This window comes from Pelodiscus sinensis, chromosome 22, assembly GCF_052426305.1.
Source record: "Pelodiscus sinensis isolate ZL-2025 chromosome 22, ASM5242630v1, whole genome shotgun sequence".
Lineage (NCBI taxonomy): Eukaryota > Metazoa > Chordata > Testudines > Trionychidae > Pelodiscus > Pelodiscus sinensis.
The window spans coordinates 21,348,787-21,373,913 of NC_143073.1; the positions used below are offsets into that span (position 1 = coordinate 21,348,787).

The following is a 25,127-nucleotide window of genomic DNA, read 5'->3' on the forward strand; positions in this document are numbered from 1 at the left end:
TGTGTCCCTATCATTAGCCTGTACACAGGCCCAGGAAATAAGCCAGAAATTGGTCAATCAAATCATCCGGGAAGGTCTACAAGATAATTTGCCTTTGGAAATAAGGAAACTGTTGAGGGAAGATGTTATAGATGGGAGAGACAAATAATGGCATGGTGGAACTTAGTACATTTTACCCTACACAAAGATGAAATGGTTCTCCAAGCATATGTAGTCACGGTACACCCCAACCTAACTAGTAGAATCTATCCAGTGGTGCTTATGGGAATCCAGCTCATGAAACATTTTATTATTTATTCCACCAATCATCATTCCTGGGCATATAAAGAAAACCAGATATGGAAAATCACTGACGCCTTTCATTCACTGTGCAGTTTTTTTCTCTTGCTTTTTTTCCCTTTTCTTTTGTTTTCTGTGCTGCCTTGGGAGAGGCAGACAGAAGGTTAAGCTTAATCCAGATGCAGACTATCCTACCCATACAGTTCATTTTGTTATAGCTTTTGGGATAACTGGATAGCTAGGCTAGTTAAGGCATGATGTCCAGCTCTAGGGCAGATTCATACCCCCAAGGAGAGGGTAGAAGCAAGGTATAGCAGCCCTCCTCTCCCCTCACCAATGCCTTCTATGCAGGAAGCTGCCTTTAAGGTAGCTGGCAGACCTCTAACTGAGAAGGCGATGGAGTTTCTCCGACAGATAGAGGCCGAGGAGAAAAGCGCCCAACAAGAACATCTGGCGAGGCTAGCTAAAATAGAGACAGAGGAGAAGCACGCCCAACAAGAACATCTGGCGAGGCTAGCTAAAATAGAGACAGAGGAGAAGCACGCCCAACAAGAACATCTGGCGAGGCTAGCACAAATAGAAGCAGGAAAACAAGCAAGACTAGCAGCAATAGAAGCAGAAGCAGAGCAGAAGCGTGAGCGACGAGAGGCCAAGCGACGGCAAGCAGAAGCGGAAGCACAGGCGAGGCTTACTAAAGTGAAGGCCACACTCGAAATGGTGAAAGCTAAGAAGCCGGATGTTCCAACCAACCACCCTACTCCCATGAATGTTCCAGTCGCTGTTCAATATCCCAGGAAACTCCAGACCAGAGAGTGGAAGACTGACAGAGACTGAATCCTCCAGGAGTTCAGTGTATAGCGGTGTGGGTATGGGGTGTGATTATAGCGTGGCTACTATGTGTGATCGGGCTGATACCTTAACCCAGCCCCAGAACATGCATGAGTGTGAATCTTCTGTGCTGTCTGTAGCTAACAGGGAGGTTTGTGAAAAGGATGAGTGTGATCCTGTGATGTAGTGGGGGTACCTGGCTGGTTTCTATGCTGCTGGCTCTGGGGTAACCCCACTGGCTGCCGTGGGTACCACAACCCAGCAAAACAGGATGAGTCACTATGCAAACCAGTATGGCCAGACACCCCCCATGGAGAGGAACAAAGGAAGGTGGAATGCTGCCCTGGCTGGGGGGCAGGGCTGGAAGAGAGTTAGTGAGTTGCTGGCTGGAAGCATGGAGGAGACAGCCTAGGGAAAGGGGCTGGAGTTTAGGGGCCCAGTCTCCCCCATCTCAAGGGGGCCTGAGGCAGCCTAGCCCAGCTCTGTGACCAGACTACATCTGTGCTGTGCTGTAACCTGGAAAGGCAATAAACTTCCTCTATTCCACCGGCTGGTGCAGTCTGTTTGTGCCATTTCGGGGTGCAGGAGACGGGGAACCCCCAACGCGCCATCACACTGGTGTCAGAAGTGGGATGCACTGCACCCCATGGATGGAGCTTCCAGCGGCGAGCGACAAGGCACCGTAGAAGCAAGAGCCCTGGAGCCAGGCGTGCTGGAGACAGAGCGAAGCGGTTCCTGGGAATCGTGGGGCGCTGCAGCACTAGACTGGTGAGTCTGCACCAATGGGACCAGTGGGCAGATGGCCTACGCCCGACTCTTGAAGGCAGAGCTGGTGGGGCTGTGCAGAGAGAGGGGCTTGCCTGTGCAGAAAGCAACCACGGCCCAGCTGATTGCCCAGCTGGAAGAGAATGATCTTGTCCCCAGGGGAAGCAGCCAGACCCCCCCTGAGAGTGTGTCAGGCTCAGAGAGGGGGAGGAGCGCTGGAACCCACTGGAGAGATGAGACAGCATCTTCCGGGAGGCCTGCAAGCCGTAGCCCATCTAGGGCAGGGGCCAGCCCAGCGGAGCTGCGGCAGCTGGAGATCCAGCTGCAGATAAAGGAATTGGAAGCAGAGGACTGAGAGAGGGACCGCCAGGACTGAGAGAAGGAGCGCCAAGATCAAGAAAGGGACTGCCAGGACCGAGAGAGGCAGCGACAACATGAGCTGGCCATGGCAGAGTGGAGAACCGGTGGGGCACCGGCTGCGCCAAGTGCGGATGGGCCCCAGGGGCCCAGGACTGCCAGACGCTTGGAGAGGCTCGTGGTGGCCCAATTGAAGGACATGGGTGACATAGACGGGTTCCTCAGTGCCTTTGAAAGGGCCTGTGGACTGCAGCAGGTCCCTCCAGCTGACTGGCTGCAGGAGCTCGTCCCTGCGCTGAGCCAGGAGGTGGCCGGAGTGCTCAGTCAGCTGGAGGACCTACAGCCAGGGGATTACAACCGAGTCAAGGAGGCCCTGCTGCACAAGTTCGGGCTGACCCCCGAGATGTACAGGAAGAAGTTCCGGGGGATACAGAAAGGGCCACGGGAGACCTATGTGGATCTGGCCTCCCGCCTGGCGCAATACTGCCACAAGTGGGTGTCTGGAGTTGGAGCCCAGACCGCAGAGGAGCTGCTCAAGCTGGTCCTGATGGAGCAGTTCTATGAAGCGTGCCCACCCAAACTGAGGCTGTGGCTCAAGGACTGAAGACCAGAGAACCCCCAGGAGGCTGGGAGGCTGGCGGATGAGTTCACGGAGAGCCGGTACGGGTGTGAACGGGAGTCCCGGAGAGAAAGGGAACCGCGCAGAGACCGGATCTCGGCTGAGCGATGGAGGGAGTCAACTACGGGGCGAGACCAAGGAACAGGTCGTCTGTGCCCCAGAGAACCAGCCAGGGCCTGGACAGAGACAGCCCAAAGCCTAACTTGCCATCGCTGTGGGCAAAAAGGCCACAAGAGGGCTCAGTGCACCAGGTCCCAGGACCGGGGACTTTCCAGGGTTAACTGGCTGGGGCGGGAGGAAGGGCAGGCTGTTCCAGAGGCAGGGGCTGGCAGGCAAACCTCAGCTAAGAGAGAGGGGAAGGATGCTCAGTGCACCTCCCCTGGGAGGTCTGATTCTCAGGAGGCGGATTTCTCCGTGTACCGGGTGGGGACAGGACGGCCCCTGCGGAGCGAGTGCCTCATACCCCTGGAGGTGGATGGTAGGAAGGTGACGGGCTTCTGGGACACGGGGGCGGAGGTGACTCTGGCCCGATCCGACATAGTGGCCCCAGAGCGGATACTACCCCACACCCAGCTGACCCTGAAGGGCATAGATGGGTCCCCGTTTAAGGTGCCGGTAGCCCGGGTGCATCTGAAATGGGGGGCGAAGAAAGGCCTCAAGGAAGTGGGGGTGCACCCGCACTTGCCCACCGAGGTGCTGATGGGGAATGACCTAGAGGAGTGGCCCCATGAATCCCAGCAGGCTCTAGTCACTACCCAGAGCCAGAGCCAGTGGGGGTCTGACAACGTGGGTCCAGGGAAGGACTCCTGGCAGCGTCCTCAGGGTCCCATCCCAGTGGACACGGGGTCCAGCCAGGCTGGGACTCCGGACCTAGGCAAAGGTGGGGGATAGGTCCCGATCCCTGCCTCAGCAGCTGAATTCCAGACTGAGGTGCAGGCAGACCCCTCCTTGCAGAGGCTGAGGGACCAGGCTGGCCTCCGTGCAGCTCAGCCCTGGGGGAGAGGTGTCCAAGAGAGATTCCTGCGGGAGCGTGGACTCCTGTCCCGGGAATGGCTTCCCCCCAGGAAGGTGAGGGCATGGGGGGTCCAGCGGCAGCTGGTCATCCCCTGAAGGTATCGCCTCAAGCTGCTATATTTGGCCCACGACGTCCCCGTTGGGGGCCACCGGGGGATCCGGAGCACCCGGCTGAGGCTGCTCCAGCACTTCTATTGGCCGGGAATCTTTACAGCCGTGCAGCGGTACTGCCGGTCCTGTGACTCCTGCCAGAGGGGCGGGAAGGCCCAAGACAGTAGGAAAGCGGCTTGGGGGTCTCTACCCCAGATAGAGGACCCTCTGGGCTTGCTGAGAGAGTTATGGGAGGGGAAGACCTCCCTGGATGGAGCATCGGGGGTGGAAGCCGCCCTGGCTGTCCAGAGAAGGCTCGCTGGGCTCATGGGCCCGGCCCGAGAGACCCTGGCCAGAGATCAAGGCCAGTGGAAGGGTGGGTGTGACCCCCGAGGACAGGCCTGTGCCAGTCGCCCTGGAGCGGGGCGGCGAGTGGACAGAGGGAAGCCAGCTCATGTGGGGCCTCGCCACGGCCGGCGCGAGTCAAGGGGAGCACCCATGTCCCCAGGGCGGGTTCCCACGCAGAGGACCCGAACTTCCCTAGGTCACGAGCGGAGTGACCCTGCTCAGTTCGCTCTCGAAGGGGGGAGAACTGTGACGTAGTGGGGGTACCTGGCTGGTTTCTATGCTGCTGGCTCTGGGGTAACCCCCACTGGCTGCCGTGGGTACCACGACCCAGCAAAACAGGATGAGTCACTATGCAAACCAGTATGGCCAGACACCCCCCATGGAGAGGAACAAAGGAAGGTGGAATGCTGCCCTGGCTGGGGGGCAGGGCTGGAAGAGAGTTAGTGAGTTGCTGGCTGGAAGCATGGAGGAGACAGCCTAGGGAAAGGGGCTGGAGTTTAGGGGCCCAGTCTCCCCCATCTCAAGGGGGCCTGAGGCAGCCTAGCCCAGCTCTGTGACCAGACTACATCTGTGCTGTGCTGTAACCTGGAAAGGCAATAAACTTCCTCTATTCCACCGGCTGGTGCAGTCTGTTTGTGCCATTTTGGGGTGCAGGAGACGGGGGACCCCCAACGCGCCGTCACACACGTCGTGGGCCAAATACAGAAGCTTGAGGCGGTACTTTCGGGGGATGACCAGCTGCCGCTGGACCCCCTATGCCCTCGCCTTCCTGGGGGGAAGCCATTCCCGGAACAGGAATCCATGCTCCCACAGGAATCTCTCCTCGCCACCTCTCCCCCGGCGCTGAGCTGCACGGAGGCCAGCCTGGTCCCTCAGCCTCTGCAAGGAGGGGTCTGCCTGCACCTCAGCCTGGAATTCAGCTGCTGAGGCAGGGATCGGGACCTGTTCCCCACCTTTGCCTAGGTCCGGAGTCCCAGCCTGGCTGGACCCCGTGTCCACTGGGATGGGACCCTGAGGATGCTGCCAGGAGTCCTTCCCTGGACCCACGTTGTCAGCCCCCCGCTGGCTCTGGCTCCGGGTGGTGACTAGAGCCCACTGGGATTTATGGGGCCACTCCTCTAGGTCATTCCCCATCAGCACCTCGGTGGGCAAGTGCGGGTGCACCCCCACTTCCATCTTCTGTGCTGTCTGTAGCTAACAGGGAGGTTTGTGAAAGGGGTGAGTGTGATCCTGAGGCATTGTCTGTGGCTGGTCAATCCTATTGGGAGCCAGGTTTGCTGGAGGGAGAGAGCTGTGTGTCTGTTCCTATGATTTCTGCTTGTCTGCCTGAAGCCTCAGAGGCGAGGCTGGAATCAGACACAGGGCAGGAAGAGCCCAGTAAGCAGGAAGTCTGGAGTGGCTGGCCAGAGTGAAGTTTTAGCTGAAGGGAAAGATCAAGTTCTGGAGAGGGATGAGTTGTTGGCTGGTGTAAAACCAAACCTGCACAAGCTGAAGGTGATTTATTTGAGGGAGCTCAGCAGCGGCGGATATAGGGCAGGGCGAGTGGGGTGGCTGGAGCATCACAGGAAGGGGAGGAGAAGAGAAAGAGAGAGAGAGTGAGGCAGAAGAAGGAGACAAATACAAATGAAAATGTTTAATATTAAAGCAGAATTGTGTATAAGAATGTCTTACAATATAATTAAAATAAATATTTTCTAACTGCATTAAGATTCTATCAAATTTACCCAATTTACATTTAATATGAAAATAGCCTTCAATTTGCACGTTTGAGGCCTTTTTCTATTTTTTCCTCCAAAAGGGGACCCCGCAAAACTCATCCACCTCTGGAGCTCAGTGTGAGCAACCTCTGTGTGTGGACCCTGGGAGTGTGGCTGCTGGGAGGGGCAGCAGGCCAGAGGGGGAAGGGTCTCTTCCCAGCTCTCTGTCTGCAGGAGGTGCCCGTCAGCCTGGAACGGCTGAGGAGAGTGCTCTGGGGACAGCTGAAGCCCAGAAAGGGGAGGCCCCTTGGTTTGTGTCTGCTGGGAGAGTGATGCTGCGACTGGGGTGGGTCCAGTCAGCATCATGTTAGGATCCCAGGGATCAGACCAGTCTGGTGCTTGTGTGTCGCCTGTGGCTGGTGTGTTGCTGGGAGGGAGGAGAGTGACTCTGTGTGATCAGGGTACTGCCCTGGCCAGGACACCCAGGGAGCAGCAGGGTGTGGTAAGTGTGGTACCTACAGACAGTATGGAAGCGTGTAGCAGTCTAGAAAGCTGCGAGGGGGAGGGAGATGTCTCTGATCTCCCCCAGATGAGTCTGTGTGTTTTCCTGCAGGGGGGCTGTGTGGAGACCTGCCTGTTCAGAAGGTTAAGGGAACTCAGGAGGAGTTGGTGGTGGCTCAGCAGGGAGAGGCTACTGCAGGGCCAGGGAAAGGTGAGCTTTTGCATGCAGAAGGCCATAAGGAAGAGGATCCTTATGGTGAGGTTGGCCAGCAGTTTGCTGTGCCTGAAGGGGGTGAAGGTGACTTGGAGTTAGAAAGATCCTGTGTGGACAAGGGTAAGGAAGTTGCAGAGGGATTGGAGGGTGTTTCAGGTGGGGTGGAAGCAGCCAGGGAGATGAAACAGCCCTCTGGGAACCAAGTGACTGTGTTTGACCCGCATGCTGGGGAGCGTGTGTTGCTGAAACAGGAATGGTTTCAGGTTGATTATGTGAAAGGACAAGGAATCTGTAAGTCTACCAGGTAATTCACCTAGGCCCTGTCTCTGAGGCAGTGGCCCACTTGGAAAACTAGATGGAAAACTAGATTGAAAGCAGCGGGGGGGGGGCAGATTAGTGTCTGAACTGTGGATTACCTGATTAGCTGGGGGGGAGTAAGGAAATTCCACAGCCACTGTGAGCAAGGGAGATACACCCAGCCAGCCCTTTGTCTTTGGGATAGGGAATTCTAAAGTTGAGCACACAGGGCAAGGGGGAGGGGCAAGACTTGTGTTTGCCCAGGAAGGCTACAGCTTTTTAAATCAAACAGCCCAACACTGTCAGGGTACACTTGCCATGGGTTTATTCCCATTGCTGATGTCAACCGTTGTAACCACTGTACTGATGTTACTAAGAAGTGTCACAATGTGCAATGTGCATGGTATCAAAGTCAGACTCAGGACTCACAATTTTGTCAGACCACGCTGTTTATTAGCAAAGCCGCCCTGCTAATATGCCCAGAAAATGTGAGCACCATACAAGGCTCAAACCCCCTGATTTAAACAGACAAGAGAAAGCAAAATTAACAGGATTACAAAAGGGGACAAAACTCACATGATTCCCATGAGACTAGTCAGGTAACTTCATTTCCATATCAAGTCTCAGCAATCTCCTGTCCATATCTCCCTGGTTATCTCAATTACTTTCTGTCTAACACCTAGGCTGTGTCTACATTGGCACCCTTTTCAGGAAAAGGGATGCTAATAAGACCAGTTGGAATTGCAGATGCCGCGGGGATTTAAATATCCCCCGCGGCATTTGCATGAACATGGCTGCCGCTTTTTTCCAGCTCGGGGCTTTGCCGGAGAAAAGCGCCAGTCTAGATGGGATCTTTCGGAAAATAAAGCCTTTATGATTCAAAATGCCAACGCTGCCCTGAAGCCTGGGTTCTTTTCTTTTGCAAAACATTTTATGCAGCCAAAGGAGGCAGGGTTATAGGAATAAAATACTTTTATTGTAGACCTGCAACGTTTCATCATGAGCAAGACCATTTTTTTTTAGCATTCTCGCTGTGCTGGAGGTTAAACATGTCAGCTTTTCACACCCATTCACAATGGAGCTCCTTCTCCCCTCCCCAACCTTTCCCCCTGACCTCCCCTCCCTCTATCCGCCCTCCCTCTCTCCCGCAAAATGTGTGTATTTCTCATGGAATGGGAGCCTCATGAGGAATAACGGTAGTTCGAATTAGGAGCTTAATTCCGCCTGTAGCCGCGGGCAGGTAGTTCGAACTACGGGGCATTTAAAAATGGGGATGTTCGGGAACATGCAAAAGAAGCCAAGGATATTTAAATCCTGGGCTTAATTTGCAAGGTCAAATGCCTACATTAGCTACTGTAGTTCAAACTAGGGTGGCATTGTAGACATACCCTTAGTGTGGGCGCAGCACTTAGGAATTCGACCATGGGGGCACATATTTCAAAATAAGGTCCTAGTGTAGACCAGGACCAAATGTTTAATCCACTCTCTTCATCTGGAAACCCACCTCACAGTCGTCAGGTGGATCTTGTGGTGAGTACAGAGGTTTTGTGGTTGTCCGGCCAATCCCGAGATTCTAAAGCAAATCTCTTGATTTTTCAAATTGGCCTTTGGATTTCTGAACTGCTCCTGTTCACTCCAGGCTGATTCAGGGCTTTTATGGTTTTTGGAAACCAGCTGAGAGAATTTCAAGCTGATCTCATGTTTTCTGAACCAATCTCACAATCTCCAGGCTGATTTGGGCTTTTTATGCCACTTGCACATTTTTCATCCAGTTGCTGGATTGTGTCAGGTCTGTGTTGTAACTGCTGGCTGCTTTGGATTGGCCGCTCCTCAATACCCCCAGCACAGTGCTGCCCGGGCAATCTCTCCACACTCCACTCAGTATCCCCCCGGTGCTGTGATGAGGTGAGGAGAGGCATGGTGGGGAGCAGGGGAGGGGGTTGGTGGGTTACTGTGGCAGGCGTGCTGTGCTGTGAGTCCTCAGTCCCATTAGGTGGGCCTGTCCCTTATGGTGTCCCTCACCCACTGGACGGCTTTGCAGACATTGGCGTAGACCCCAGGCAGTCCCCGCTGGGCACAAATAGGTGTTCCCCAGGAGACCACGCCCTGCAGCATCCCCTCGCAGACCAGTGGGCCTCCGGAATCACCCTGCAAAGAAACACGGAGGTATCAGCAAACACAGTGAAACCCAAGCGCATGTGCACAGCGAGCAGGACCCGGCCCCTCCAGAAGGGGGCGGTAGACAAACACACACACACACACACACACACACACACACACAACTCCCGTCCCCTCCAGCAGGGGGTGACACAGACACTCAGACACATACACACACACAGACACACAACAGGCCCATCCCCTCCAGCAGAGGGCGACAGCCAGACAGACCTACCACATGGGGCAGCCGGGACATACAGACAGGAAGGGTGTAAAGAGCAGAAATGGGGTCAGGTGAACTCAGTTTTCTCCACCAGTGCTGGGGGTCAGGGCAGGCCAAAGAAGTGACTGGAGCATTTAGGCCTTGGTGCAGCTGGGGGGCAGACTGGCTGCTCTTCCAGGGGGCAAGTGGGAGGGCTGACGACTGCCCCTCAGCAGCAGCCTGGAAGGATTTGGAGGTTGCCGGGGATAGGACAGTACCGAGCCCTGTGAGCGCCGACACCTGGCACCTGCCCCGATCTCCAAGGTTGCCCCTTACCTGGCATGAGTCTCTGCCGCCCTCTTCCACGCCGGCGCAGAGCATGTTCTCTGTGATCAAGCCCCTGTAACGCTCCTTGCAGCTGTCCTGGCTGATGCTGTAGAGCTCTACGCACTGTAATTCGTCAGGGAAGGTCTCTGGGCAATGACAGGAAAACACGCTTGTGAGGAGGGTGCAAGAGACTTAACCTTAGTGTAAGGCCCTCAACTGGCATAGATCCACTGACCCCAATGGAACGATGTCTGCTTGAGCCAAGCTCAGGATCTGGACCCATTGACCCCACTGAAGCTACGGCCCATTGACCCCAGCTGGGATCTGCCCCATTGACCTCAATGTAGCTATTCTGCATTGGTTCCTCTTGGGATCTGTCCCATTGACTCCAGTGGAGCTCTGGCCCATTAACCCCAGCTGGGATCTGTCCAGTTGACTCCAGTGGAGCTACAGCCCATTGACCCAGCTGGGATCTGCCCATATTCCTTTTCTAAAACAGGAGATATTTGACTAACAGAAAACCCAGAAAAAACCCTCATTTCAGGTCAAAAGAGTTGTTATTTTTAGATACCAAATGTTGCGATATTTTAGTTTTCCTTGTGACTGGAAACATGTCTGTGACATTTTAAAACCTACGAGTAGTCCTGTGGCACATTAGAGACTTCCAAAAATACACAGTGTCATGAGTTTCTGTGGGATAAACCCAAAGAAGTGGGCTTTTAAGTTACAGGTAACATGAGACTTCATAATGTTTTAAAAGTGCTTTGAAATCAAAAGGAAAGGAAATTTCCAAAGAAAATGTATCGAATAGAAAAAAATGCCATTGTGTCTCCATGCTTTCAAAATGCAAAGTTTGTGTGTGTGTGTGTGTGTGTGTGTGTGTGATTTTTTTCTGAAACAAATGAGATATACAGTCATACCGGAATACAAAATATATTGGAAGGATCGAACAGGTCGTGCTTGGGGAGAGGGGAGTGGCACTATATGTGAAAGAAAATGTAGAATCAAATGAAGTAAGAATCTTAAAGGATCTTCGATGGTCCATAGAATCTCTAGGGCTATGTCTACACAGGCGAGATCTTGCTCCAGAGCTATGCAAATGAAGCTAAGCGTGGAATATCGCTTAGCCTCATTTGCATATCTAATGAGCCGTCATTTTTGCGGAAGAGGCTCTTGCGCAAAAAGGAACTTTCATCACTGCCCCGTCTTGCACAAGAAAACCCACTTGCGCAATGCCGATATTCCTGAAAATAATCACTGTAGACAGCTCCTTCTTGCGCAAGAGCCTCTTCTGCAGCAATGGTGGCTCATTAGATATGCAAACGAGGCTCATCGATATTCCACGCTTAACCTCATTTGCATAGCTCTGGCGCAAGATCGCGCCAGCGTAGACATAGCCTATGAGTAGTAATTCCATGCTCCAGTACTAAAAATATAAAGGAAGGGATATATTATAGACCATCTGAGCAGGACAGTGACAGTGGCTATGAAATGCTGAGGGAGATTACAGAGGCTATCAAAATAAAAAACTCTCTAATAGTGGGGGATTTAATCTAACCCCATATTGACTGGGTCCACGTCACCTCAGGACGGGATGCAGAGGTACAATTTCTTGATACCTTAAATGACTGCTTCTTGGAGCAGCTGGTTCTGGAACCTACAAGGGGAAAGGCTATTCTGGATAAAATAAACAGTATAACTCCCCGGGGCCAGATGGCATTCACCCAAGAGTTCTAAAAGAACTCAAATGGGAAACTGCTGAACTGTTAACTGTGGTTTGTAACTTATCATTTAAATCAGCTTCCCTACCTAATGACTAGAAGATAGTTAAAGTGACGCCTATATTTAAAAAGGGCTCTACAGATGATCCTGGCAATTAGAGACTGGTAAGTCTAACGTCAGTACCGGGTAAATTAGTTGAAACCCTAGTAAAGAATAAAATTGTCGGGTACTTAGATGAACATAATTTGTTGGGGGAAAGTCAACATGGTTTCTGTAAAGGGAAATCATGCCTTACTAATCGGCTAGAGGTCTTTGATGGGGTCAACAAACAGGTGGACAAGCGGAATCCAGTGGATGTAATGTACTTAGATTTCCAGAAAGCTTTTGAGAAGGTCCCTCACCAAAGGTTGTAAGCAAAGTAAGTTGTCATGAGATAAGCGGGAAGGTCCTTTCATGGACTGATAACTGGTTAACAGACAGGAAACAAAGGGTGAGAATAAATGGTCAGTTTTCTGAGCAGAGAGAGGTAACTAGTGGGCGTCCCCCCATTTGTCCTGGGACCAATCCTATTCAAGTTATGTATAAATCTAGAGAAAGGGGTAAATAGTGAAGCAGCAAAATTTACAGATGATGCTAAACTGCCCAAGATAGTTAAGATCAAAGCAGACTGTGAAGAGCTTCAAAAAGATCTCACCAAACTAAGGGTATGTCTACACTACCCCCCTAGTTCGAACTAGGGGGGTAATGTATGCATACCGAACTTGCTAATGAAGCCCGGGATTTGAATTTCCTGGGCTTCATTAGCATAAAGCCGGCGCCGCCATTTTTAAAAGCCGGCTAGTGCGAACCCCGTGCCGCACGGCTACACGCGACACGGACTAGATAGTTCGGATTAGGCTTCCTAATCCTAACTATCAGTACACCTCGTCCCAGATGAAGAGAGATTAAAAGACTGGGACTTTTTATCTTAGAAAAGAGGAGATTAAAAGGGTGATTTGATAGAGGTCTATACAATCATGACTGGTATGGAAACAATTTGAATAAGGATAAGTTATTTACTTATTCCAACAATATAAGAACTAGGGGTCATGAAATAAAATTAATAGGCCTCAGGTTTAAAACAAACAAAAGGAAGTTTTTCTGGACTCAGTGCACACTCAACCTGTGGAACTTCTTGCCATAGGATGTGGTGAAGGCTAGAACTTTCACAGGGTTCAAAAAAGAGCTAGATAGATTCATGGAGGTTAGGTCCATCAATGGCTATTAGCAGGGTAGCCAAACCCCAGCCAGAGCCACTTGCCAGCCACGCTCTGTGCATGCGCAAGACTGGCACTGTGCACGTGCAAAGCGCTGGTGAATGGGGCTTGTAGCACGACCAACTAAAATCTCCTTGCCACGGGCGAGTAGATTCAGCAATTTGTCGAGCCCTGGCTATTAGCCAGCATGGGTAGGAATGGTGTCCCTGGCCTCTGTTTCTCTGGAGGTGGGTGACAGGGGAGAGATCATGTGAGGATTACCTGGGGTGACCCCTCCCTCTGAGGCATCTGGCATTGGCCACTGTCGGCAGTCAGGACACTGGGCTAGATGGACCTTTGGTCTGACCCTGTCTGGCCGTTCTTATGTTCTTATATTCTTGTGAGATCTCCCCAGATGTTGGTGTTGTCGAAACGGCATTTTGCAGCAACAATTGTTTCAAGTTGAAAAATGTCCCGTGTGAGAAGCCAAGGACTGTTGACAACCCATTAGCAAGGTCTCCCTAACGATCATCAACCCCCTTCCCGACGCTGAGCCCAACCTCAATCCCTCCCTTCCATGCCCCAGAGCCGCTTACTTTCGGGGGTCGTGACGGTGCCCCATCCTGACACGGTGCACTTTGTTCCAGGCGCAAGACACTGGGTTGCCAGGCTGATTGTGCTCACGTTGCTATTGAGTTCAGCCAGTTCATCCAACTCCAGGAGCATGAAGTCATTGTCCTTAAGTTGGCTATTATACTCCGGGTGCACGATGATATTTTTAACTCCTCGAATCTGTTCTGTGCCTTCGTTCGTCTTCAGATTATAATCCCCCAGATGCACCCGCACTGACCTGCGTGGAGACAGGGCAAAGGAGGAGATCAAGGGGAGGCGAGTCAAAGCTCGTGGCACACAAGCAAGTAGTGTTGGGCCACGAGTGGATTTCCTGGGGCAGAGGCGACCTCTGAGACCTCGCCAGCTTGGGTCCCGTACGGCTCACTTTGACTCCAGACACATCTGATCTTGGTTTTTTCTTGGCACACACTTCTCTATCACAGAACTGAGCAGAGCCATGGGGAAGGGCATGTATGGGGCAGGCCACAGACACAAAAATACAAGTATTGGTTACTTTATACACAAGTTTCACCCTATGCATGTATCCTCCATTTCCATGGTATTGTGCACTGCATAGTTGGTTCAGTTATTTTTAGACCCAATGGCTGGACATAAGCTGCTTTGTTCTCCTGCCACACCTACGCAATATAGTTCGTTAGTTGTTCCCCGGTCTGACGATTCCCCTTCCTCACATTCTTAGCCACTTTTGCTGACACGGCTGCTTCTTCTGTCCGGTTTTACCCGGCTGAAATAACCTCGAAATAAGCTATGTAAGTTGTGTAGTTCCAGTTAAGGGTGCAGTGTAGATACATCCTGAGTTACGCTAAACAGGCATTATCATACTTGTATAATAATAATAATAATAATAATATTGGAGTCTCCATCCCTAGAGGTGTTTAAGTCCTGGCTTGACAAAGCCCTGGCCGGGTTGATTTAGATGGGATTGGTCCTTCCTAGAGCAGGGGGCTGCACTTGATGACCTTCTGATGTCTCTTCCAGTTCTATAAGGGGATGGTTTGAGAACATGATCTTGGTAACTAATTGACCATTCATTATCAGTGGGAAATAGGTCAATGGAGTTACTATAGAGAACTTTCTGGGTGTCTGGCTGGTGAGTCTTGAACACATGCTCAGGGTTTAGCTGATCGCCATATTTGGTGTTGGGAAGGAATTTTCCTGCAGGGTAGATGGGCAGAGACCCTGGAGGTTTTTTGTCTTCCTCGGTAGCATGGGGCGGAGATCACAGCTGTAGGATTCTCTGCATCTTGGGGCCTTCAAAGTATTTGAAGGCTTCAATATCTGAGACATATGTGAGAGGATTATTCTAGGAGGGGTGGATGAGATTCTGTGGCCTGCACTGTGCAGGGGGTCAGACTAGATGATCATAATGGTCCCTTCTGACCTTAAAGTCTATGAGTCTATGAGAATTAATGATCAGGGCTTGACAAACGGCGACGAAAGCCGCTCGTCAGCCCAGTCAACGGGACTCCAGGTTGAAATCTACTCACCACGGGTGAGTAGATTCAATAGTTTGTTGAGCCCTGATAATAATAATAAATGAAAACATACTAATCATATGTTTAAAAATGTCAATATCTCTTGTCAACCTTTTCAAACATGCTACAATTTGCATCTGAGCCTATTTCTTTATGAGGGCCCTATTAGTTTATTTTGCGAACATTTTCGCAACAACCAAAATAAACTTTTCTCCCCTGACATTCGGATTTGTAGAAATTCTTTAACCCAGATTTGCTCTTTGCCATTCTCAGTGCTACCACACGGAGGTGTAACTTGGGATGAGCGACCATAGTGCACTGGATGAGTCAAAAGTAAAACGAACCATATTTAGTGGGTCTCATGAGTAGGGGGAGCCGAGGACAGTGTGAAAGGCCAGGTCATGTTTTTCAGGCGGGGGTAGGGTTGCATACAGAGGGCAGACCTTCTATATTGGGATGATCCCAATATTGCTGGGACATCTGGTCCCTCCAAGCCAAAACCCAGGGGCAAAGGATCCAGGATCAGTTTATGAAAGATGGGGCTGTATACAACTAAGCACCCAACCTCCATTTACGCAGCTTCTTCTGGGAGTCTGGTGTCCACCCCCTTCTCCTGGTGGCCTGGGCTCGGGGCTTCCTTCCTCCTCCTCCCACATGCTGCTTGGGGCCTTCTTGCAGGTCGGAGCAGAGCTGCCGAGGCTGGGAGCTCCTCTCTGGCCCCAGTCTGGCAGCAAGAAGCCCTCCCATGCTGCTGCCAGAGAAGAGCAGGCGGATGCGGAGTGCGGGGGCAGACAGGGAGAAGCTCTCCATGGAGTGGAGAGAGAAGCCCAGAGAGGAACCCACAGTGATGTGCAACCCCATCCTCAGGCAAACCAGCCCACACGGCTGAGTACATCCTGAATTTGTGGGGCATTTTGTCATTACCAAAGCAGCCGTTTTCACCCCAAATCAGGAATTCCGTCCCTAGGCTTACATGAACTACCTGGCTGCATAAGGCTCCTGAAAAAACTGCCCTTACACAAGGTGCTGGCCAGACGGGAAGTAAACTGCCTTGTGGGATGTTACCCCAGGAGCAAACACCTTTGAAATAGAGCTACATGGACAATGTCCGTAATCCCAGAGACCAAAAGGTACCTGTGCACACACATAAGGGCAACTAAACAGCAAATGAAATTAAATGTTGATCAATGTAAAGTGATTCACTTTGGAAAAAAATAATCCCAACTACACGTACAATATGATGGGGACTCATTTGGCTACAACTACTCAAGAGAGAGATCTTGGAATCCCTGTGGATAGTTCTCTGAAAACATCCACTCAGTGTGCAGCGGCAGTCAAGAAAGTAAACAGAATGTTAGGAATAATTGAAAAGGGGGATAGAGAATAAGACAGAAAATATCTTATTGCCACTGTATAAAACCATAATACGCCCACATCTTGATTACTGCGTACAGACGTGCTCCCCTCATCGCAAAAAGATCTATTGGCATTGGAAAAAGTTGAGAAAAGGGAAACAAATAATGAGGGGTTTGGAAGGGATCCCATATGAAGAGAGATTAAAAGACTGGGACTTTTTAGCTTAGAAAAGAGGAGACTAAGAAGGGGCCGGTCGGAATAGTGCTGTATTTTGAAGAACCAGGGGGATGCTCCAAGGACTGATGCTGACAAGCGTGGGGGCGAGTTTCCTTCAGCCCACACCACTGGGGAGAGCCATACGGGCCTGCCGCCTCCGGGCTGGGCAGCCACATCTAAGGGTGCAGAGAAGAGCCACAAAATGGTGCAAGGGCTGGAAAAACGGGAGGGTTAGGCTGAGATTTGGGAGGGGCAGTGGGACGCGTCGGCACAGACGGGGGGACCCCAAGGAGAAGATAAGAACTGGGAACATGGCCTCCTCCTTCCTCCCACCACCTCCATGCCAACGTACCCGAGGTCTTTGTTGCAGTGCGCGGCAGTCAACACCCACTTCTTCTCTACCAGGCTCCCGCCGCAGTGGATGTGGCCGTCCTTCATGAGAGCCACTTGATAGGGCCGGGAGCTGGCAATGCAGGGCTTCCCACCAATGATAATGCGTTCCACTCCCTGTAAGGCTGCTGTGGAGAGAGGTTCACGTCAGCCAGCAGCCGGCCAGAGGCCGGGGCGAGCATCAGCCACGGCCGAATGAATTGACTGGTGGCAGAAGGGCCATTAGCTTCTGTGAGCTGCCACTTGTGCACAGCCATGCAGAGCACGAGGTGACCTGCGGCTGTCCCAGGCAGAACCGGCTCATAGGCCACATGGGGTTCAACACCCCCATTTCTGCGCAGCTTGCCATGGGGGAGGGAGAGCGACTCTGTCTTTCTCCTGATGTGCCTGCCCTTGGCCCGCTCAGCTCTGCAGCAGAAAGGACACGGGGCAGCCGCCCACCATGCAGCCCCATCATCCAGGCCACGTGGTTGCCATCGGAGCTGGAACCAAGGCCCTGGTGAGGCTCGCCCGGCAGGGACAGCCTCACCACGGCCCGGCTGCAGCCACAGCACACAGGGCAGTCTGCAGCGCCACTCGCCGGGGGAGGGAGGGAGGAGAATTGTTAGCGGGCACAGAGGTGCGCACCTTATAGGGAATGGAGCTCCCCGGTGGGCGGGGCTCATTAGCAGCTGGGGGTGTGGCCTGGCAGGTGTTCATGGCCCTCCACCGCTCTGTGGACCAGTGATTGGGAACTGCGGCCCTAGAGTCAGGAAAGCGCCTTTTGCTGTTTCCAAGAAAAAGCCCCCAGAGCGGATCAAATGATCGGTCTCCGGAAATCACCGTTAGCACAGGCTCAGCAGTGCCCAGAGTCGGTCACCGAGTGGCGTTTCTCGGCTTTGCCGCAATACAAATAATTGAAACTTTTTTCTTCCTATTGGAAAATGCCATTTGGCTGAAGCTGAAAGTGTCTGGAAATGAGCTGGTAGCCAGGTGACTTCTTTTATCAGATCCAAAGAAATCAACCTCTATGGGCCGGCCTCCACAATCAAACTACAGCTCCCAGGATGCCTCATAGCCTGGGAATCCCATGATGCACTGGCTTCTCCTTATCTAGTGGTGCCTGGTGAGTCATGGGATGTGTATCTGACATTACTGGAAAAAAGCCATTTTGATTTTTCAAAAATAGTTTTATACACATGATTTTTTTTCTTAAAAGAATTAGCGTCCTATTCGAAATGGCGCTCTGCTCTGTATGTTTTTACAAATGCTTTGCATGTAAAGACATTTGACGTCTCAGAGAAGCAGATTTTTCTCCCCCCAAAACATTCCAGTTTGTGGGAAATTTCAAAATTCTTCCCTTCTGTCCTGACGCGGGACGAAAACGCCTTGTGAAATCAGGGCTGCCGGCCGGCCCCACAAACAATGGAGGCTCATCAGCGGTGAGGCCTGTCTATGTTAATCCCCTTTCGCAACCAGTGGAACCAATTTAGGCACTTCCTGGAACTCTGCGCTTCCTGAGAAGCAACTTCTCTTATGCCACGTCTAAGACACTCATAGAATCAGAGAATCATAGAACTGGAAGAGACCTCAGAAAGTCATCAAGTCCAGCCCCCTGCTCTAGGCAGGACCAATCCCAAATAATTCAACCCAGCCAGGGCTTTGTCAAGCTTAGACGTAAACACCTCTAGGGATGGAGACTCCACTACTTCCCTAGGGAACCCATTCCAGTGCTTCACCACCCTTATAGTGAAATAGTTTTTCCAAATATCTAACCTGAAACTCTCCCACCACAACTTGAGACCATTGCTCCTTGTTCTGCCATCCGTCACTACTGAGAACAGCCTCTCTCCATTCTTTGGCACCTCCCTTCAGGAAGTTGAAGGCTGCTATCAAGTCCCCCCTCACTCTTTGCTTCTGCAGACTAAACAGACCCAAGTCCCTCAGCCTCTCCTCATAAGTCATATGCTCCAGCCCCCTAATCATTTTGGTTGCCCTCCGCTGGACCCTCTCCAATGCGTCCACATCCTTTTTGTAGTGGGGGGCCCCGAACTGGACACAATACTCCAGATGTGGCCTCCGCAGAGCTGAATAACGGGGAATGATGACATCTCTGGATCTGCTGGCAATGCTCCTCTTAATGCAACCTAATATGCCATTAGCCTTCTTGGCTACAAGGGCCCCCTATTGACTCATATCCAGCTTCTCATCCACTGTAACCCCCAGGTCCTTTTCTGCAGAACTACTCCTTAAGTGGTTGGTCTCCAGCTTGTAACTATGCTTGGGATTCTTCTGTACCAAGTGCAGGACTCTGCACTTGTCCTTGTTGAACTTCATCAGATTTCTAGTGGCCCAATCCTTTAATTTGTCTAAGTCACTCTGGACCCTGTAGGGCCTGTGGCGAAACTGCAGAACCCTCCCCCACCTCCCAACGGTGGCTTCTCGCCAGGCTCTTCCCTACCTGCTGCTGCCCCAGCGACCAGCACGGCGAGGATCAGGAGCTGCATGGTGGCCGTGGCGATGGGAACAGTCGGCGACGTCGCTGGTTTACTGCAGGGAGAGAGCGACAGGGAATCGTTGGCCGGGGGTGCCTTGAGGAGGACGGGTGACCCTCAGGTAAAGTGCTCGCTAAGGAGTCAGGCGTGAGCAAGCTGTTTCCCTGCCCCGCAGCTACCCTGCCTGTACCGTAGGGCGATAGCAGAGCCCCTCATGGATAAACACACTGGGATCGTGTGGTGTCAAGGGGGGCCAGTCTCCCCCAACTCAGCCCCATCATCCACTTCCACCCAGAGGCGTCCCCAGGGGCACGTTCCATGGAACCATCTGACCTGTTGTGGGGGGAGGGATGAAATCTTAAGCCAGCCGGCAAAGATCTCCATGAGCTGGCCTGAGCCCACCCTCTTCTCCAAGTTCCCCTTCTCATGCGTTGCCACAGTAACAGAGCCCCCACTTCCCCCAGCAGCTCTACAACAGAGAAATGAATAGCTCTCCAGTGCCAGGTGGCTCCCATCACGGCAGCACCCCAGATCAGGTGCTGTGCTTAACCCGCAACCATTTGTGAGGCTGGGCAGGGCTATTGTCCCCATTGCACTGCTGGGAAACTGAGGCACAGAGCAGCTACATGACTTGGCCAATGTCCGACAGGGAGGCAGTGGCAGCCCAGTGATTAGAAGTCATGTCTCCCTATTATCAGCTGAGCCGCTAAACTGCCAAACCGTCCGTTCTTCCTGAGAACCCCATTGCACCCCACCCCCAATAACAGCAGTCCCCCGAAAACTGGGTGATGCTCTGGCAGCCCGAAATCACCCCCATAGCAGCGAGATGCCTCCCCATGATCTTCTCAGTAACAGTGGGATGTCCTGGACCTCCTCTCTGCACCACTCCCGAAGCCGCAGGAACCTCCTGTGCACCCATCGACATGCCCCCGCCCCCAGCCACATATGCTGACGATGGGGGCCGAACTGGCCCCGCTTTACCTGTAGCTCCTGGCAGAGCCCTCGGGAGCAGACGAGTCCCCAGCGGTTGTGACTTGGAAAAAGCTGAGAAGCCTCCGGAATGGGCCACTTTATATCCCTAGAAACGGGCCATCCCTGTGAGTCACTGTCATGACTGGATCTAAGCAGATGATCAATATTTTAGCCCCTAGGAGCCTCCCTCCACCCCGAGACACCTGGCTGCTATCGGCTGGTGCTGGAGAGTGGGGGAGGGAACTAGCCTTTACCCTGTTGGGAATCCGGCAGGAAGCCCTTGGAACGGCACCTTCTCGGAACTGCAGTGGCCAAACCTGCCTCCCTGCACCTCCTGCCCTGCTCCGGAATGTGTCTTTCCTCCTCTCTTCCTGGTGTCCTGACCTGGCCCGACTGTGGGTGTCCTCAACTGCGGGTAACCAGGCCCTGCTTCCTGATATTCGGCGCTGGGTTTACCCTGGGGCTGCCTCGGACTCTGACTTCCAGGATGGCGGCCCAGTCGCATTCCCGAGGGCTAGGTCAGACAGCCCATAACCCACACCTGACCCCCTCTCTTTGCGGGGGGCAGCGAGGGGCATAGCCCCGTGTTTCTCAACCAGTGATACGAGTACCCTTAGGGGTACTCGAGAGAAGTCTAGGGGGGAGAGGGTGAAGGCACGTCGGGGACCCCCTGACTCCGCACCTCCATCTGCAGCCAGATGTAACTCCATGGCTGTGTCTACACTGGGCCACTTATTCTGGAAAATCAGCTGCTTTTCCGGAATAAGCTGCAAGCTGTCTACACTAGCCCTTGAATTTCTGGAAAAGCAACGATGCTCTACTGCACAAAAACAGCCGCTATTCCGGAAAAACTATTCTGCTCCCGCTCGGGCATAAGTCCTTATTCCTGAACACTGTTCTGGAAAAGGGCCAGTGTAGACAGCCCAGTAGTCTTTTCCAGAAAAAAGCCCCGATTGCGAAAATGGCGATCGGAGCTCTTTACCGGAAAAGCGCGTCTACATTGGCCACAGACGCTTTTCCGGGAAAAGGGCTTTTCCAGGAAAGCAGCCTGCCAATGTAGACGCTCCTTTTCCAGAAAACCTGAAAACGGAATAGTATTCCGTTTTAAGCTTTTTCGGAAATTCATGCCAGTGTAGACACAGCCCACCAGTCTATGATTAAGTTGTTTCAACAAATCTGTTGAAGGGTAGAAAAAATTGTGTGTGTCTGACAACAGTAGGTACTGAGGGAACTTATCTTTTTTTTTTTTCAAATGGGTACTTTATAAACAAAGGTTGAGAAACAATTGTCTAGATACAGCTTTTCGGAGCACTACAGTTGCCAAATTGTGGACCTGCCTCTGGCCAAAGGCAAAAATGATCCTCTGGCAGCAGCCACAGAATTTGGACACAGACATGAGTCTGGAAGAAACCTGGGCACTTCCTGTCTCAGCGCGGAGACAGTGGTGTTGTAAGTTCCCTAAAAGTAGGGGGAAGACATCCATGCCCCACCCTGGCTCCGCTCCTGGCCCTGGTACATCTGCCCCTCACCACCTCTTCTCACCGTGGTTCCCCCACATGACACCCCATGCTCCTGAGACTCTGTGAAGTCCCCCCCACCACACCACACCTTTCTACTACTGCCCTCAAGACCCCACTCCCTACACCTTCTCCTGAAGCCCCACTCTCATGCCACCACTGCCCCCAGATACTCCGTGCCCTTCTGCTCCTCTCCTCCCTTTGCCCTCTGGCACTCACCTCTACAGCCAGGGAAAGGTGAGGGGGACGCACATCTCCCCATTTTAAAAGCAACTGCTGCACGACCCGCTGCCCCGCAATGTTCCAGGGCGCATGTGAGGAGATTATTGTGTATTGGGGTTGTTGCTATAGATCTTGTTGTTATAGTACCTGAGTTAGGTCAGCCCAGCTGGGTTGGGCTGGTTCCAGTTAATTCTTTGCTATGAAAAAAATGGACATTTGCAACTGCTCAGGCTCTCTGTGTCTCCAGTGATTCTTCCTCAATTGTGGAACTCCACAAGATATAACAAAGCGGCGAGGAGGGTGGGATACCTGTGCTGCCTCTAGCAACAGAAGAAGTAGAAGTCAATATAAGAAAACAAACCTTTTGCTGTTCTGGAAGGTGGGGGTGAGAACCGACAGCAACACAGTCTGTCGACACTACAGAGTTTTGGCAAAAAGCGGCCTGTGGTCTGGCGGGAAAAAAAGGAAGATCTGCCTCCCATCGAACAGACTCCGGATGACCAAGGTGACACCCCGTCTGAAGGAGAAGGGCCCCGCTATGTTTTGTCTTTGGCCGGGGGGCTTCCGTGAATACGGGGTAACCCCATTGTTGGGCGGCAAAACTGTACGCATGGAAGTGGACACCAGTGCAGCAGCTTCGTTGGTGTCAGACACAATGGATAAGGAAAAGCTAAAGCACCTTCTGCTTAAGGCAACAAAGATCATTCTGAAGACGTATACAGGAGAAGCGGTACCCCTCCAGAGCACTACTGATGTGAAGGTGGAGCTCAATGGACAGACGGCTGAATTGCCACTGTTCATGGGGAAATCGTGGCGTAGGAAGATCCTGCTGAACGGGGCAGCCGTGCACCGGATGACTAAAGCAGAAACAGGTCTGACCGATGTATGAAGGAAACATGCTGCTGGTTTTGGAGAGGATCGGGGAAGTACGAGGGGAATCATTGTGAAGCTGAACATTAAACCTGGCAGCCAGCCAAAATATCTGAAGGCCAGAAGGATGCCATATGCCATCAGGCCAAAAGTTGAAGCTTCCCTGGAGCACGTACACACCAATGGAATCCTAATACCAGCTACCCATAGTCTATGGGCAACTCCAAGACTATGTCTACACTGGCGGGTTCTTGCGCCAGAAATATGCAAATAAGGCTAAGCATGGAATATCGCGGAGCCTCATTTGCATATCTAATGAGCTGCCATTTTTGTGGAAGAAGCTCTTGTGCCAGAAGGCGCGTCCACACTGCCCCTTGCGCAAGAAAAACCCTCTTGCACAATGCTGTTCTTCCTGAAAATAATCAGCGTAACGGCATTGCGCAAGAGGGTTTTTCTTGCACAAGAAGGGGCAGTGTAGACGTTCCTTCTGGCGCAAGAGCCTCTTCCGCAAAAATGGCAGCTCATTAGATATGCAAATGAGGCTCAGTGATATTCCACGCTTAGCCTTATTTGCATATTTCTGGGGCAAGAACCCGCCAGTGTAGATGTAGCCCAATTGTTCTAATTTTGAAGAAAGATGGTTCCATTCAGATTTGCAGAGATGTTAAGGTCACTGTTAACCCAGTGTTGTGTGCAGAGTAATGCCCCCTTCCCTGCGTCGATGACGTCTTTGCGGACCAGGCTGGGATACAAAAGTTCGGTAAGATCGATCTGAGTCAAGCATATTTACAGATGCACATTGAGGAGAAGTCCCAAGAGCTGTTGACTATTGTGATACATAAAAAGGATGAAGGTCCCGTCCAGTTCTCTGAGATAGGTACAACTCCATATAGAAATGTGTCCCTAGCATTAGCCTGTACACAGGCCCAGGAAATAAGCCAGAAATTGCTCATTCAAATCATTGGAAAGGTCTACAGGGAAATTTGCCTTTGGAAATAAGGAATCTGTTGAGGGAAAACATTACAGACAGGGAGAGAAAATTAATGGCAGGGTGGAAGTTGGCAAATTTTACCCTACACAAAGATGGAGCGGTTCTCCAAGCATATGAAATCACTGTACACACCAACGTAACTGGTAGAATCTATCCAGTGGTGTCTATGGTTAGCCAGCTCATGAAAAATGTAATTATTTATTCCACCGATCGCCATTCCTGGACATATTAAGAAAACCAACATTTAATATGGAAAATCACTGCCGCCTTTCATTCAGCGTGTGGCCCGTGAAAATTTGGGATGTGTGTGGATCAAAATTTATCAGAAAGGGACAAATGTTTCTATGTAAAAGACTGTCATGATCATGAGAGATGGCCAGCAGCCTGGGGACTGAAGGGTTAACTATACCTAAGCCAGGTAGAGTCAGCCAATAGGAATGTTGGTAAGACAAAATAATTTTTTTGTTTTTTCCCTCCTTTCTCCCTGGGCAGTTTCTCTCCAGCTACTGAGGGGGGCAGACATTATGTCAGTCTCCAAGAAAAGACTCTTCACTATGTGTAAGTAGGGTAAAGTTTAGATAAATCCATTAGGTTTTATTGTTTTATGGTTTGGGAATGGGATTCTGATGTCTGTACATTTAAAAAATGGGTTTTTCTCTCTTTTGCAACTAAGGTCGTGGCCCATGAGGGGGGGTCCCCTCCATGAGTATATTAATTTGTGACTTTTCCATCTAGTCATTATGCTTGCAACAGGAATATTGTGGTGATAAGAAAAGTTCTTTCTCTTTTCTTTTTATTAACTTGGTATTGGTTAATTTTTGTGTCCTGGGATGTTACTTTTGGGGGCTGAGATTTCCCAAGGTTTCTTTATTATTACTTGGGTGGTGGCAACAGATGTTTTATCCCCAAAATCTAGGGTGTTAAGATTTTGGTGGGAAGCTTTACACTAAAGTCTGGAAAGATAAGGTTCTGGGGTACTTTTGCAGGACCCCACTTCTCCATTTATCATGGAGAGTGGGGAAAAAGCCATGACATGGTGGCACAGTGGTGGGATTATTTTGAGAACCCAGGATGTTTAAAAGGACACAGGGTTTGAGTTGCAAGCTTTGCAGTTTTTTTCTCTTGCTTTTTTTTCGTTTCTTTTGTTTTCTGTGCTGCGTTGGGGAGAGGCAGACAGAAGGTGAAGCTTAAGCCAGACACAGACCATCCTACCCAAACGGTTTATTTTGTTATAGCTTTTGGGATGACTGGATAGCTAGGCTAGTTAAGGCATGATGTCCAGCTCTAGGGCAGATTCATACCCCCAAGGAGAGGGTAGGAGCAAGGTATAGCAGCCCTCGTCTCCCCTCACCAATGCCT

At 51.5% G+C, this 25,127-nt stretch overlaps 1 protein-coding gene across 1 annotated transcript; it reads right to left on the reverse strand.

The window, feature by feature from the left end:
- Nucleotides 1–8,172: 8,172 nt before the first annotated feature.
- LOC142819703 (trypsin-like) lies at nucleotides 8,173–20,259 on the reverse strand. Its single transcript, XM_089772566.1, has 6 exons — nucleotides 20,178–20,259; nucleotides 19,163–19,251; nucleotides 16,685–16,850; nucleotides 13,249–13,502; nucleotides 9,705–9,841; nucleotides 8,173–9,157 (listed from the first exon to the last, which is right to left on the reverse strand). Exons 2-6 carry the CDS (start codon nucleotides 19,206–19,208, stop codon nucleotides 8,999–9,001), a joined length of 762 nt encoding a protein of 253 aa, XP_089628692.1. The 5' UTR covers nucleotides 19,209–19,251; nucleotides 20,178–20,259; the 3' UTR covers nucleotides 8,173–8,998.
- Nucleotides 20,260–25,127: the final 4,868 nt, after the last annotated feature.